Consider the following 15225-nt stretch of genomic DNA (forward strand, 5'->3'; position numbering starts at 1 on the left):
GGTCAGTCCAGCCAAGGTGTGCCTACCTGACCAGCTCAAAGATCCTCTTCAGGTAGGACTTGATCTCGCTCACAGCCTGCTGTAACAGGCGCCGATTGGCACCCACACCCACATAGGTCATTCTGTAGACAGCCACGAGGGTCTCCAGGAGGCGCCCCAGTGGGTGCAAAGGGGTGTCACAAGCCTACAACAGAAGGAACAGGGTGTGAGTGGGGGTCTGACAGTTGGCACAGCTGCCCCCTTCGCCCGTCACCACGTACCTTGATGAGGTATTTGCGGATGCCATCGTACCTCTCGGAGGTCATGGGGCCCACGTGCTGCGGAATGACCTCAAGGCTCTCCAGTGTCTTGTTATGAGACCGGCTCAGCAGCTCTGGACTGGCAGGACAAACAAGCAAATCTCAAAGGTCACTCAAGGGGCAAAGACCTCCCCCCACCCGGCTACAGATTAGCAAAATGACCCCAGTGTGCCCCCCTCTCCAGGGAAGGGCACTCCGGATTACTAAGATTAGCCTGGTGTGCTCTCTCTGGCACATCGATCACAGCATGCGCACTTACCTGTCCTTGTGCTGCCTCCTGCTGGCCGTCAGCGCCACTGCAATGTTGTCCCAGGCCTTCCACATGTCTCCTTGTCCAGGGGGGTCGCAGCCCAGGTGATGCCAGCATTCCTCAAAGATGGCTTTCCACTTCTCATCTGGAGGCACTGCCAGTGTGCCCAATTTCCTGCTCGAGGGGAGACAAGGAGTGAAAGTCGAGTGGCCCGTGGGTGTACACAAACTCTCCGGGGACTCCACATACACTCGCATCTGGACTTTGGGGACTGCCACCATAGGGGAATCATCCCTCTATTTTTGGGTCCACTCATATACAGGCTGGTCCAAGACCTGTGACTCAAAAGTCAAATCTTTTCTAGTTTAGCAAACAGGAAACAATCGGGTCACAGTGCCCACCCTCTCTGTTTGGGAGTGGATTCAGAGTGGCACACTAAAGTGCCAGCGGCCATCAAATTTGGGGCGCAGGACTCAATGGCAGCCTGCTGTGTCACTTGGCTAAAGGAGAGCTACCAGTGGCACGTGGGTCATCAGGCTGCCATTCATGCAGTGACCTGAGCTCAAGTGAATGACAGAGAAAGGGACAAGTACCACAGCAGGGGCACAGTCTGAGTGAATGGGCCTGGCACTACACATTGAGCAAATCTGACGGGCTGATAGGGGTCTGCTTTAGCACAGTGCAGAAGCTGGCAGCCGTGTCAAACAGTGACCTGAGTTCAAGTCCTGCTACTGCCTTGAGGAGGAGCACAGGCTGAGAGGATAAGGGGCGAATGGCAAGCTTAGAGCAGGGGGGTCCTTGGCACTACATAAGAGACCCCTTGCAGTTAGAAGCCTGAATGGCTGAACAAGTTTTTCTTCAGCATGGTTTGGGGTTTGGGAGTGAAGCTGCCCACTGTGTCAATCAGCAGTCCGCACTGAAGCTTCACCGTTGTGTCAAGAAGGAGCAGAAGTGGAGAGGGAGGGGGCAAGTGACACAGGAAGCTGAGAGAGTGACCCTGGCACTACACAAGTGGTCTCATACAGCTAGTAACCTCATTGGCTGAGAGTTGTCCCTCAGCAGAGTGATGAAGCTGCCCACTGGGTCATCTAGCAGCTCAAGTTCAAGTGGCTGAGGGGGGGAAGAACTGGGGGACATGGGTGGGGCACAGATGGAGTCAGCCTGGCACTACGTAATATGCCCCTCACAGTCAGTAATCTGATTGGCTGACCGAGTCCTCTTGTAGCTCTGTAGTGAGGAAGACCTCTGTGTCATCCAGAAGCCTAAGGTTCAAGCCAGGCTGCTGCTGCCATATCAGAAAAAAATGACAAGGGAGGTGTGGAGGAGAGTGACCCAGGTGTTATACACGAGAGTGCAGTTGGGACCCCGACTGGATGACACAAGTTCTCCTTTAGCACAGTGGTAAAGCAGACTACTGTGTCACCCAAGATATAGCAGCCCAAGTTCAGACCCCGCTGCTGCATCATGGTAAGGGGTGGTGACCAAGAGGGGAGGAGTGAATGTGGCAGAGGCAGACCCGGCCCCTCCCAGTTATGAATCTGATTGGCTCATGGAGTGGTGAGGGCAGACTGCTAAGTCACCCAGCAGCCCGAGTTCAAACACCCTGCCACTGTCTCATGAAGGGGTGGAGCCTAAAAGAGAAGGGGCGAATGCAGCAGAGGCGGACTTAGCAAAACACATGAGGCCCCTCCCAGTTATGAGTCTGATTGGTCAATGGAGTAGCGAAGCAGCCGGCTGTGTCACTCAGCACCCCGAGTTCAGGCCCTGGGATGACAAAGAGGCTGAGAATGGCCTCTGAGAGGGACGAGCGACATGAAAGGGGTGATTAACTTGGGAAGGGCAGGCACTGAGAAGGCTGGCATGTTGTCCAGTAGCACAAACAGAGAGCCTGGCACTAAAAAAGGGTTTGAAGTCTGATTGGCTCGTGGAGTTCTCCCTTCTGTATGTTGGCATATGGGCAACTGTGCTAAAGCAAACGAGAGGGCAAGGTGCAAATGACATGGGATGGGTAGAGGCTGGCACCACACAGTAAGCAACCGGAATGTTAGTTCAGTGGTGCATTAGACCACTGTGACATTCAGTAACCTGAGTTGAGGTCTCCACATCTGTCTCAGGTAGGATGAGAGGATGTTAGGGAAATGGGCCGGTTTGGGGGGATTGGGGCTGGCACAGAGAAAGAGAGAGAGCCCAGAACGACAGACGAGAGATGTTCCCCATTAGCACAGCCCCAAAGAAGGCTGCCACGTAATCCAGCAGCCCAAGTTCAAGACCCCTTGCCATCTCATGGTGCCATTCACACAGCCCCACCCAGAGCTCACACTCTCCCTGTTACTTACGGATGGACCCCCTTGTCCTTGTCGGCCTCGTAGACGCTGGGCTTGCAGTAGGTTCCAGCCACCTTGAGGCCTGATCCCCACTCTCCATTGAAGGTCCCCTCCAAGTAATCCCCGTTGGGCAGCGTCAGCGTTCCCTGTGAGGACAGAGAGTCTCACTGGATGGGTTTGTGTCTGATTGCCATGTCCACACCTGAAAGTTGACCAGACCCCCGACTCACCTTTCCACTTAGCGTCCAGTCGTCCTGAAAGTCACCCCTGTAGCTGGTGTCATCTTCGGAGAGCAGAAGCCCGTGTCCCTGTTAAGATGGACCCTCATTAGGACAGGACGCTGCTGGCTACCTCACCCACACCACTACTGATGCCAGCCCTTACCATCATCTTGTTGCCGCTGAAGGCGCCCTCGTAGTACAGTCCAAACTGAGTGACCACGACCCCAATGCCCTGCCGCATGTCCTCCTGCCAGGTGCCCATGTACTTCTCGCCCCTACCCAAAAAGAAAGAATCAAAAGTGAGACTTCAGCGTAGGAACTGACCTGAGATCTGCTCAGCAGGCAAGCAGGCGGTCAGTAACACAGACATAAAAGACCAGTCAGCAAGTCTCTCCAACATGGGGCACCGTCCTCCTTCATGTCCAACTGCAGTCTGGTGATGGCTGCAGGACACAATAAAACATGAACCGGACACTGACCTTGTGATGTCATCAAAGACGCCATAGCCGGTCTTCTTGTCTTGAACCCACTGACCGATGAACATACTGGGCGAGGAGGAGGTCAGCTTTCCACTGCGCAGAATCCCGTGGCCGTGGCGCATGTTCTCCTGAAACGAGCCCTCGTACACCTCGCCGGTGCTGTACCTGCACACAAGGGACAGGCAGTCATCTGCATTGGTTGTCTGAGGTCACGTGGACATGTCCACTCACATGAACGACTCATTAGGCGCTCGGTGTCCAGACAGTTCAGCTTTGTAGGGTCACTGTATATGTCCACTACCAGAGACAAGTGGGCAGCTTGTCCGTCCACTCTCAAGGTCTTTCTGTTATGTTACGACATGCTCTGGAGGGCTGCTAAACTTGTCCATTATGCGGGCCCATCCACAGGGTCAGACAAGGCACTTTGGCCATGGCTCTGTAGTGACACTGACCATGTCCACCACTGACCTGCTCCCGTCACACAGGGTTCTCAACTTACTTGTATATTCCGTATCCGTGCATCTTGCCATCCCGCCACTGTCCCCGGTAGTGGTCATCCTTATTGAGTGTCTTGTTAGGGACGATGAGGTCTCCAAAGCTGTCAGGAAGAGATGGACACATCAGGCTTAGACCACAGAGACAAGTGGGTGGGGTTTGGGGGAGCAAGACACTCACCCGTCCTCCAGGCCATTTTTAAACGTTCCAGAGTAAACACGCCCATCAGGCCACTTCAGGACTCCACTGTGAAACAACAGACCCTATTAGGAGACTGGCATGAGAGGGACACACACTGACAGACAGGTCAGTCTCCGGGCACTCACCGGCCATGAGGCTTGCCTGCCAGCCAGCGGCCTTCATACGTGGCATCCTTTAGCCGGCTGTCTTTGTAGAAGGTATATTTGGCAGATCTAGACATGGGCGGCTCGGGGCGAGACAGACCCCCTGGGCCGGGCACAGGCTCATCCGGGCAGCCAATCAAGGCCTGCTCCACTGCCTGGTTGATGGCTCTCAGCCACTTGGCCTACAGGTGTGGAGATGACAAGAGTCAGTGGGCATCAGGCCTCCATTAAGAGGGGCATACCGCTCCAGGACAGCGTCACCTACCTTTTCCCCGGGGGATGTTGCTTGCAGGACGAACTGCTCCTCCGGAGTGGTGATCTTCAGACCACACCTGTCCAAGCAAGAATGGACACATTGACAACTGGCCAGTCATTAATGCCAGGGTCTCCACTGGATGTCACATTAAGTAAAAACATCCCCAGGTGGACACCTGGCCACACAACATGGCAGGGTGCCAGTCTGTGGTGAGGACAAGAAAGAGGTGCCTCAGGCTCTTTATCTCTCTGCCTCACTACAGACTGGCACCTTGCCACCTTGTGCCCTCACGCAGGCATCCTAGCAGTTAAAACACCCGCTGGATTCCAGGGTTGTTCTGTGGTTTCAAGTTCCTAGGTTCAAGTGCCATAGGGAGGTTGAGCTGGTGGAGGGTCATCCTGAGCAAACTCCTCAGACCCCTCACGCACACACCCTGTGTTCACATGGGAAATGCCAACCAAACTCACCGGCACATCTCAGGAAATTGGGGAAAAAAACCAGGGCACTGGAACAAAAGTCTACACACAAAAGCCTTTGGGGAGAACATGCAAACTGCACACCGAAGACTAGGCATGAAATTCAAACCTGGGTATGAGAACTTTGAGGTGGCACCATTAACCACTACCTGGGAATACCTGTATGTGAGTTTGTGCTGAACCACCAGGGGCGCTCATCTTCCTGAGGTGCAGTTCTAACGTGTGACTCATGCCATCTCCTTGACATGGCACCAACACGTGAAAAACTGCACTGTATGACTCTCCTTCAGGAAAGAGCTCCCCCTGGTGTTTGACTTTCACTCCTCAAAAGATTACATGTTCCTTTAAACCCCCCCCCCCCGCCAAGGTACCCCAAAAGATAGTGAGTGGTACTCACATGCCGCTGACCTCTTCAGGGATGGGCTCCACCCAGAGAGTGGACAGGGGGAAGACATGGTGAGTTGAAAACTGCAAAAGACAATGACAGACATCAGAGAGGGCAGTGCCAGGAGAGTGGGGGGCTTCGAAAGGACAAAGGCCACTCAGAAATGCACCCTACTGGCAAAGAAGTGGACAAAACACTCTGGGGTCTCAACAAGGCAGTGGTCAGGACATTAAGACACAAAAAGAGAAGGAAAGCCAAATCTGGTGAGCCAGTGGAGGGGGTGGTCACAGGTCTACCCACCTCATACCATCCTTGCGCTAAGACCCTACCCATTGGTGGTGCTTGGGGCAGCCCTATACCATCACGGTCACATGAAGTCTCCACAATGGTTAAGTTAGTCATGATAATCAAACCCCAAGTATGGTCAGTGTCCAGTCTGTGGTCACTCCTCAATCCCTCCCTTGCTCCTGCCAACTCACCTTGTTGAGATGCAGGGTGAGAAACCGCATGGGGGCCATCGTAGGACCGCCAGCTCTCACCACAGCTGCAGCTTACTTAAAATGTTCAGGTGAGGGGACGCTGGCGCACGCATGTTGTTGCCGCTCCTCCCTGTAAACAACACTTTTCGCAAAATTCGCCTAATTCTACACTTTCTTACGTTTGTCTTATTTCTTTTATTGTACGTATAGTTCGTGGATACAGCTGACTCGAATTGTATGGATTTGGCTTATATTTACAGATTTTATGGACTTTACTTTGACTGGGAACAGCTGAGTCTGTGGATCACGGGACGAGAACCTACAAGCATTTCTTTGTGCCTGGCAATCTAGGACCTTGGGATGATCTGTCTCCGTGATTATATTAAATTCGCTTTGCTGATCTGCTCCCGTTTCATCCTACAATACTCTACGACTGGGAACTGATCTGATATTCATACTAATCTGGCTTTTGGCTCCGGGGCGATCACGCCTGAAATTACCAAGCGTTACAGTTTGTGGCTGTGTATTGGAACCTCCAACTCCTGCTACCTCCTCATGCTATGCTTTCTGCAGCTTTACTATCGCCGCTCACCTACTCTACCACACCCGCCTGTCCTACCGGTTCCGCTGTGCTGTGCTGCTTCTCCACTGCTATTCAGATAAGTATTGCCCAGTATCATGCTAAAATACTCTCATGACAAACTCCTTCTTATTAAACAGTTTGTCCAGAGCAAATGGTCTGACTGCAACATCCTAAAGGACGCCGGTATTTTGCAGCGCCCGAAATATATACATCGCGGGTCAGGTCGCCGCCACCGCCGGGCTGCGAATGAAAAGACCACCGGCAGCATTTGCTCAGGAATACGCCGTCCTTCTCATGACCCTGGAAATAGAATTGTCGGTGTGCCAAATTTGCATTATGTGGAAATAAACCCTGATTGCGGCTCTGTGCACAAAGAAGCCTCATTATGTAATGTTGCACTGTTTAACTCGAGGTCTCTTAATGGCAAAGCATTGGTACTGTCAGAACTCATCACTGACACCAAACTTGATATTCTGTGTTTAACGGAGACTTGGCAAAAACCGAATGAATTTGCGTCTCTCACAGAGGCGACTCCAATTGGTTTCACTTTCCACTCAGAGCCTCGCAGCTCAAGACAAGGAGGCGGGCTGGCAGTAATTATCAGAGAAGACTTAAACATTAAAAGAATCCCAATTGACTGCCCATTGTCTTTTGAGTGCCTGGCTCTTAAACTAATAATGGAATCAGGTCCTGTCTCACTCATTGTTCTCTATCGTCCCCCAAAATACAATGCATCCTTCTTATCCGATCTGATTGAACTTTTGACCCACCTAAGCTCTTACTCTCAGAGAATTATGCTTCTTGGTGATTTCAACATCCATATTGACATTACTACATCTAAACTGAGAAATGAATTCCTGTCCTTACTGGACTGTTTTGACTTGACACAACATGTTGATTTTCCAACCCATTCTGGCGGTCATATATTGGACCTGATCTGCACTTCTGGACTATCTGTTGCCAACATTTACAGCACTGATTTGGGACTCTCTGACCATAAAGCAGTATTTTTCACTGTCTCATTACCTATCCCACCTCTTACCTGTAAACGACAAATTTCTTACAGAAACCTTAAAAATATCTGTCCCTCTATCCTTTCTGGATCTATTTCTGATCTTTTACTGTCTGCACCTATTCCATCACCACTAGATAGTTTTGTTGACCACTATAACTCAGCCCTTCACTCAGCATTAGATAAAACAGCTCCTTTAAAACATAAGGAGGTTTCCTTTAAGCGCTCAGCTCCTTGGTATAACTCAGAATTGCGATCTATGAAAGCAGCTGGCCGACGCCTTGAGAGAATGTCACGTAAGACTGGCCTCACCGTGCACATCCAGGCTTTCTCTGACCACCAAAGAGCTTACAGAGAAGCACTAACTTCTGCCAAGAACACCCATTATGGCAGAATAATAGAAAGTGGCCATGATAACCCAAGGGTTTTGTTCTCTGTAGTTAATAAACTACTCGAACCCGCATCTGGTCCAACTACCTCTTCTACTGAAGTCTGTGAGGAATTCCTCCACTTTTTCCGTAACAAAATTAAAGATCTAAATAATTCAACTAACATAAATATATCATCTGTTTATATCTCTCCCTGTTTTCCCACTCCATCCAGCTCCTTCTCTAAGTTCTCACCAGTCACCTCTGCGTTTGTTAATAACCTGCTTTGTAAGATGAGGCCGACTACTTGTGTACTGGACCCCATCCCCACCACACTACTTAAATCCTGCCTTCGTGCCATAATCCCGACTGTTACAACAATAATAAACTCATCCCTTGACACTGGCTCCGTGCCACTCACTTTTAAAATTGCTTCTGTAACCCCAATGTTAAAAAAGTCTGGTCTTGATGCTGACAATCTTAACAATTTCCGGCCTATTTCCCACTTACCTTTCCTGTCAAAAGTTCTTGAGCGTGTTGTAGCTTCCCAACTCACCAATTACCTAACCTCTAATAATTTGATGGAACCCTTTCAGTCTGGATTCAGGGCGCGGCACAGCTGTGAAACTGCTCTGCTACGGGTAACCAATGATTTGCTTATGGCAGCAGACTCTGGACAAACTAGCATATTAATTCTGTTAGACCTCAGTGCAGCATTTGACACTGTCAGACATGACATCCTACTGTCCAGAATGGAGAACATGCTGGGTATCTCTGGCACTGCCCTCCAGTGGTTCAAGTCCTATCTGAGTGATAGGCAAGAGTTTGTTAGTCTTGGCAACAGTAGATCCAGCTCAGCGCCAGTCACACAAGGAGTCCCTCAGGGCTCTGTCCTTGGTCCTCTGCTTTTCTGTATTTATATGCTTCCCCTTGGCCATATTATCCGTAGTTATGGATTGGGTTATCATTTTTATGCAGATGATACCCAGCTCTACTTCAATGTTAAAAGTGGAACTTCATCAGAGCTTTCTCAGCTCACAACCTGCCTTAGTGAAATTAAAACCTGGATGGAGCAGAACTCTTTAAAATTAAATTGCAATAAAACTGAACTCCTGCAAATTGGGACTAAAATGCAACTTAATAAAATGAGCTCCTTCCCAGTCCATCTTGGCAGTGATCTCATCAGACCTGCCTCTACTGTAAAAAATCTTGGTGTCATTTTTGATTCCTCCCTCACTTATTCCACCCACATAAATCACATTAAGAAACTTTCTTACTTTCACCTCCGTAACATATCCCGTGTTCGCTCCTTCCTCTCCTTTTCTAACGCTGAGAAACTTGTCCATGCTTTTATCACATCCCGCATCGATTATTGTAATTCCCTACTGGCAGGTGCCCCTTCTAATCTTATATCACAGCTCCAGCTTATTCAAAACTCAGCTGCAAGAGTCCTTACTCGAACCAGCAGCAGCGAGCACATCACACCCATCCTGCTCCGTCTTCACTGGCTCCCTGTGTCTTACAGAATCGAATATAAAATCCTACTAATAACCTACAAAGCTTTAAATAACCTCGCACCAAACTACATCAGTGACCTCCTCCATCACTATGTGCCTGCCCGCCCACTAAGGTCCTCTGATTCTGGTAATCTTGTTGTGCCCCTCACTAATCTACACTCCATGGGTGACAGGGCCTTCAGCTGTATAGCGCCCAGACTCTGGAATGACCTACCAAAATTAATCAGGTCAGCTGACTCCATGAATTCCTTTAAAAAACACCTCAAAACTCATCTGTTCAGGAAGGCTTTTAGCTCTACTTGACTTTATTACCTTTCTCTCAGTTTACTTCTCTGTCAAGATGCCAATGTAACCTGTATGTGTGTGTGCAAGACCATCAATTATGTTGTCTTTTTTTTTTCAGAATTTACTGTCTTAATCTTCTTTATTTATTTATCTGGTTTGTACAATGCTATATACTGTATATTCTGCCGTTCTTTATTATATTCTGTAAGTGCCTTGAGCATGGGAAAGGCGCTATATAAATAAAATGTATTATTATTATTATTATTATTAAAAGACCCCTGTAGACACCGAATGACCAGCAGCGCCCCCTACTGTGGCACCTACCAGCACTCAAAGGCCTTGACAGGACGGCAGACAAGGGCAAAAGGTCAAACCAGACATGAGGACCTCAAACCACAAAACCAAACTGGCGACCCTACCTGTGCGTGGACCAGGGCGTCGTTGAACAGAATGAACCAGTTGACAGAGAAACGGCCGGCGTTGTGCAGCGTCAGGGCCTTGTTGCTGCTCTCGCAGATGAGGCGGCGTGCCGGCTTCCGCAGAGAGTCCTGTTACAAGAGAGATCATTCAGAACAAAGGCGCTATATTGGGCCAGCACAGGTGTTACAGGTGGAGGGTGCTATACTGTCCCAACATGGGTGTCACTGTGGGGGAGCGTTCATACAAGTCTAATGTGCAGGACTGGACCAACACGGTGGAGAGGCACGGGCACAGGTGGCTGTTCACACACGAATTAGGGAGCTATACTGGCCTGACACAGTGTGGGGGGCATTCCCAAAGGTCTTAGGCACTATACTGGCCAGACACGGGTGCTACAAGTGTGAGGGGGCTAAATTCACACAGGTCTTAGGCACTTTGTCTAGTCTGACATTCAGTGGGAAACACTCACAGAGGCCTAAATTGCTTTAGGGGTCCAAAAAAGTATCACAGGGTGGGAGGGCATTCAGAGAAGCATAAGGCGCTATATTGGACTGACATCGCTGGGTGAATTAACACAACTTGTAAGTCAATATACACGGGCCTCACAGAGGGCATTCACATAAGGCACTACACTGGCCTGGCAATTGGTGGGGGGTTGGCAGTTGGGACTTTCACACATCATGGGGTGGGGGGGGGGGCACACAGAGAGGCCTAAATGTGCACGTCTGACCTGACTCAACTCAGGTGGGAGGGCATCACAAAGGCTTAAGGCAATACATGTTGGGTTGATTGGTCCACTGGTTTAGGGAGTTACACCAGCCCAACATGACAATGATGCACAGCTGGCATTTCACAGGGGCCTAAGGGGCTATACCGGTCATCCACGAGGAGACACTGACCCCCCCAAAGTGTCCACCCCTTTATGGGTGTCCTCAGGTGCTCCTAAGCTGACCAATGGGAGTCTTAAGGTGAACCAACTGTGTCACTCAATCACTACAGTAGACCGGGGTGGACAGACCACAGTACGATGGGACTAATTTCAGTGTCACATGAGGAACAGCAATGGCCAGAGGACTATACTCCAATTTTGGACCCACTAGCCCAATGTGACTGCATCTCTGGCTACTTTTATGTCTTCCCCACCATCAAGCAGCATGATGTCATCCCAAAAAGGAGCCCCAGTGTGTCACATGCTGCAGGCAGACAGCCAGCCACAGTGACAGATGCACAGACAAGACAGACACAGTGACCATATGGCAGTCCACCAAGGTGGCAGACATTGGGCGAGGAGCACGGTGCTGACCTTAGGCCAGCCATCGGTGAGGTACGCACTGTCATCTTGCCTGGGAAGGTCCTCCAGAAGTTGAACGTGTACTCAGCTTCCTTCCTCTTCCTCTTCAGGTGGATGGCAAGAGCTTCATACTTGGTGCTCCCATCCTGAAGCTTCTGGTATTCGGTGGAGCTCTGTTTGGAAGAGGAAGGGGAGCTTGAGTGGGGCCACCACACTGATTGGGCTGGTGGCAGCCAGTGTGCCACTTACCACTTCGAAGCAGGTGGCTAGTTTCAAGAGGATCCTGCCGTAGTCATGCAGGTGCCTGACCGGCAGGTAGAAGAGAGTGGCCAGCAGGTCTGCCAGTGGGGCGCCCTCGTCGTTGGTCTCCGACAGCCTCTGCAGCAGCTCTGGGCTTTTCCCAAAAAAATCACTGCAAGCCAAAAAATCAAATGACATCACTTGAAGGTGGCGAGCACCTGACAGACAGAGGCAGTGCCACATACTGGTCTCTCTGGTAGACAACAGAGGAGAGACTCACAGAGAGGGCTTGGCCAGCGCCTGGAAACCCCCCATCACCAGGAAGTTGCCCACCGTCTTGCAATACCTGCAATGAAAGACAGAAAGTGGCAGCTGAGAGGAGGAGCCTGACAGAAAGAAAAGCTCATAGGAAGCAAGAGCGGGCATGGAGGCACTTTTGGACATTACAAACCCCCACCCCACAATGAAAAAAAACATCCTAAATGAGTCCCAATTCAGGCTGGAATGGGAGGACCCAGAAGAGTGAGCTGCTCCTTCCAGCCCCCAGGGGTCAGTAAAGATACCCACTCTTTGTACGTGTCCAGGAAGAACGTCGAGTACTCCACCATCACCAGATTCTTGACGTCTTTGCTGCCGCGCAGGAAGGTGTTGAGTGAGGCTGCATGCTGACCAGTCAGGTAACAGAGTCGGCTGAAGCGGCTGCCCATGGTCTGCAGCAGCAGGGTGGATGCTGTGCCCAGGCTGGCACACAGATTGTCTGGGGAAGAGAAGAGACAACATTATGAGCCAAGTCATCACTATGTAGCTCCTGTAAGGGGGGGCTCATCAAGATTTGAGAAGTGCATACCGAGGCCCAGCAGAGGGCGCAGGATCTGAGACTTGACATTGCTCAGTCGGCAGTAGAACTTTCGCTCCGTGGATGCCAGCTCATGTATGCTTGCCACGTAGCCCATGATGTTCTGATCAGCCAGCACCAGGCAGCTGTTCCCTCCAGCAAAGACGCTGCTCACATAGCCCAGCTGAAAGAGCAGGCAGAGGGGTCCACGGTCAATTGGTTTCCGTGACAGCCACACAAACAAGACAGGACGCGTGTGTCACATGTCACCAGCAGACACTTTAGAAGGAGCCAAAGACCCATAATGCCCTCCCTCGGCAGGCAGCAAACAAGTCAGGCACCACCTTCCTACAATTTTAAGCATCCCCCTTTGGTCAAGCAGTTTGGCCACTGCAACACCCAACTAAATAAGCCACAGCTGACCTGCCACCTCCCTGTTGGCCACATTTCTGGCTGAGCACCCCACTCCCACCTCTGCCAGTCATAACAGGATGCCCGGGCCAGCACTTGTACTCACGCTGATGCAGAAGGGCAGAAGCACGGGCTGCTGGGTATAGCTGACATCACCGTGCAGGCCACCGTCCACCTCTGAGACTTGCCTGCCGCTGTAATAGAGGATGGGCTGGTGCAGCTCACCATCAGCCAGGAAGAGTGTATGCTGCTGTCCTGCTGCCACATCCCAAACCCGCAGCCCGTCGGCCATCTGGGGGCACAGAGATGACCTGGGGTTACAAGGAGGGCCACAGCAGGGTGACACATGATCGGTGTCCTTGACATCACCTACCTTGGCCGGCCGAGGGACGCTACTAAAAGACTCCATGTGCCCGAGCTGGCCGGAGACGTTACTGCCCCAGGAAAACACCTACAAGATGGTAGAGATGGGTACAGGGTGAACATGGGGCGCTGCTTCTGGTGCCCAAGGTGGACAGCCAGTCAGTGTAGCTTACCTGGGACTGGGCAGTGAGTGCCAGAGAATGGTGTGCCCCTGCTGATACCCGCACCACCTCCTTGTTGCTTAGACTCTTGATGCAGAGGGGCTGCAACCTGCACAAAGAGACACAACAAAGACAGGGAAGGAGACATCATGGCACCTGCTCAGCAGAACCCACAGCACCCCACACACTAAAAGGAAATGAGACTGCATGCCGACTGCCTGGCTGGTACCACGGGCACCTGATTCACGTACCTCGGTAGGACGTCGCCATGTCCCAACTGCCCCTCCTTGCCCCTGCCCCAGCTCCAGACCTCTGTTTGCAGGGAAGGCAGGTGGGCATCACTCTCACTACCCATGGTGGGGGTAAGTGGCACTGGGCGCACACGAGGCTTGCTAGCTTTCCGGAGGAGCCGTGGTGAAACTGGAAAGGGATAAAAGCAAAAAGGGGTTTACCACCAATCAATGACAGGTGTCCTGCGGTGGGCACCTTCAAGAGCCACCTGTCATGAGAAAGATGAGAGGACACAGTGCCAAGTCCCTGCTGACCCTTGGTCATATAGATGAGACAGGCTTCAACTGACACTGCTGACACATGGCACAACACTCCCACCTGCTCGCATTGCATGACATGGCCACAAAGTGAATGTAGGATAGTGAGACTGGCAGCAAAGGACGGGTCACCAACAGTGCCCATCGATCAAAGCACAGCAATCACCTTGAGAAAGCAGGCCGGGCAGAGAAAGCCTGCGGCTGAGGGCCTCCGCTTCCTCTTCCCGGATGTCGCCAAGGCTCGAGCTCTTCTTGCCCTGCATGGACTCCTCGAGACGAACCTGCTCCTCACGGGTCTCCTTGGCCACCTCAATGGGCAGCGCTTGACAGTGGTAGCCCATCACCTTCTTCAGAGATAGGGCCTCATAGGTGGATGCCACCTTCTCACCCACAGCAGTTGCACACGAGACCACCAGACTGTTGAGGGTGGCAGCAACAGTGAGCGGGGGAGACAGTGAAGTGCCACCTGTGAGGTCTGCAGCTGCCTGAAATGGAGAGAAACAGGCACCTTGTTAGAGAACACCTCCAGTGACGAGCCCCTTTGGTCACATTACAGCAAAGCAGTGGAGTCAGCAGAGTCCAAGTTGGCCAAACTCATCTCTGACTGCAGGCCTTCAATCTCAGGAGCTTTAAGAAGTAAAACAACCAGCGCCAGCAGTGCCCCCATCTGCTCTTCAGTGGCCAACACACTAATAATAATTAAAAAACAAAAAAGCACACACACACCGACGTGCCAACTGCAAACATCACTTGGCTTAAACCGAATTCAAAACCACAACAAGGTGGAGTGCAGGGGATGCCATGAGATTTGTGCTGCAGTGCACCACTAAGACATGCCAACAGTTATGGAGTGCCAGGGCAGCCCCTAAGGTGCCCGTGTGCTGTACCTTTGCCAGACTCTTTTCTAGTTCTGTTCATTTGGATACTCAGACTTCTGACATTCGCTGTCCTCTTTTCTAATGAGCTCAACCCAATTAAACAAAAGCGGATTCAAGTCTGTGAACTGGGGACTTTGAATTTAATGAACAGGACACACGGGTGGGTCTGTACTTTACCCAAGACGGCCAACTCAGTTTATCCAAGGCGACTTACACATTTATCATACAATTGGTGACATTTCTTTTGGTTTTCCAATTGGAGTTGAGGCAGGCAGGTCAAGTGTCTCACTCAGGGTCACACAATG

At 51.2% G+C, this 15225-nt stretch overlaps 1 protein-coding gene across 1 annotated transcript in view; it reads right to left on the reverse strand.

Moving 5' to 3' along the window:
- The window catches only part of als2b (alsin Rho guanine nucleotide exchange factor ALS2 b), a 52413-nt gene that overhangs the window by 2288 nt on the left and 34900 nt on the right, over positions 1-15225 (reverse strand). Inside the window, exons 5-27 of the mRNA XM_028806141.2 lie at positions 14209-14527; positions 13746-13914; positions 13507-13603; positions 13344-13421; positions 13077-13262; positions 12572-12743; positions 12292-12481; positions 12005-12070; positions 11734-11896; positions 11526-11657; positions 10193-10321; positions 5542-5612; positions 4678-4744; positions 4395-4594; positions 4249-4314; positions 4073-4171; positions 3574-3738; positions 3258-3369; positions 3104-3181; positions 2886-3019; positions 559-723; positions 261-378; positions 27-184 (exon numbers count right to left, since the gene is read on the reverse strand). Of these exons, the coding sequence (XP_028661974.1) occupies positions 27-184; positions 261-378; positions 559-723; positions 2886-3019; positions 3104-3181; positions 3258-3369; positions 3574-3738; positions 4073-4171; positions 4249-4314; positions 4395-4594; positions 4678-4744; positions 5542-5612; positions 10193-10321; positions 11526-11657; positions 11734-11896; positions 12005-12070; positions 12292-12481; positions 12572-12743; positions 13077-13262; positions 13344-13421; positions 13507-13603; positions 13746-13914; positions 14209-14527 (3134 nt within the window). The remainder of the gene's footprint in view (positions 1-26; positions 185-260; positions 379-558; positions 724-2885; positions 3020-3103; positions 3182-3257; positions 3370-3573; positions 3739-4072; positions 4172-4248; positions 4315-4394; positions 4595-4677; positions 4745-5541; positions 5613-10192; positions 10322-11525; positions 11658-11733; positions 11897-12004; positions 12071-12291; positions 12482-12571; positions 12744-13076; positions 13263-13343; positions 13422-13506; positions 13604-13745; positions 13915-14208; positions 14528-15225) is intronic.

This window comes from Erpetoichthys calabaricus, chromosome 8 (assembly GCF_900747795.2).
Source record: "Erpetoichthys calabaricus chromosome 8, fErpCal1.3, whole genome shotgun sequence".
Taxonomy (NCBI): Eukaryota; Metazoa; Chordata; class Cladistia; order Polypteriformes; family Polypteridae; genus Erpetoichthys; species Erpetoichthys calabaricus.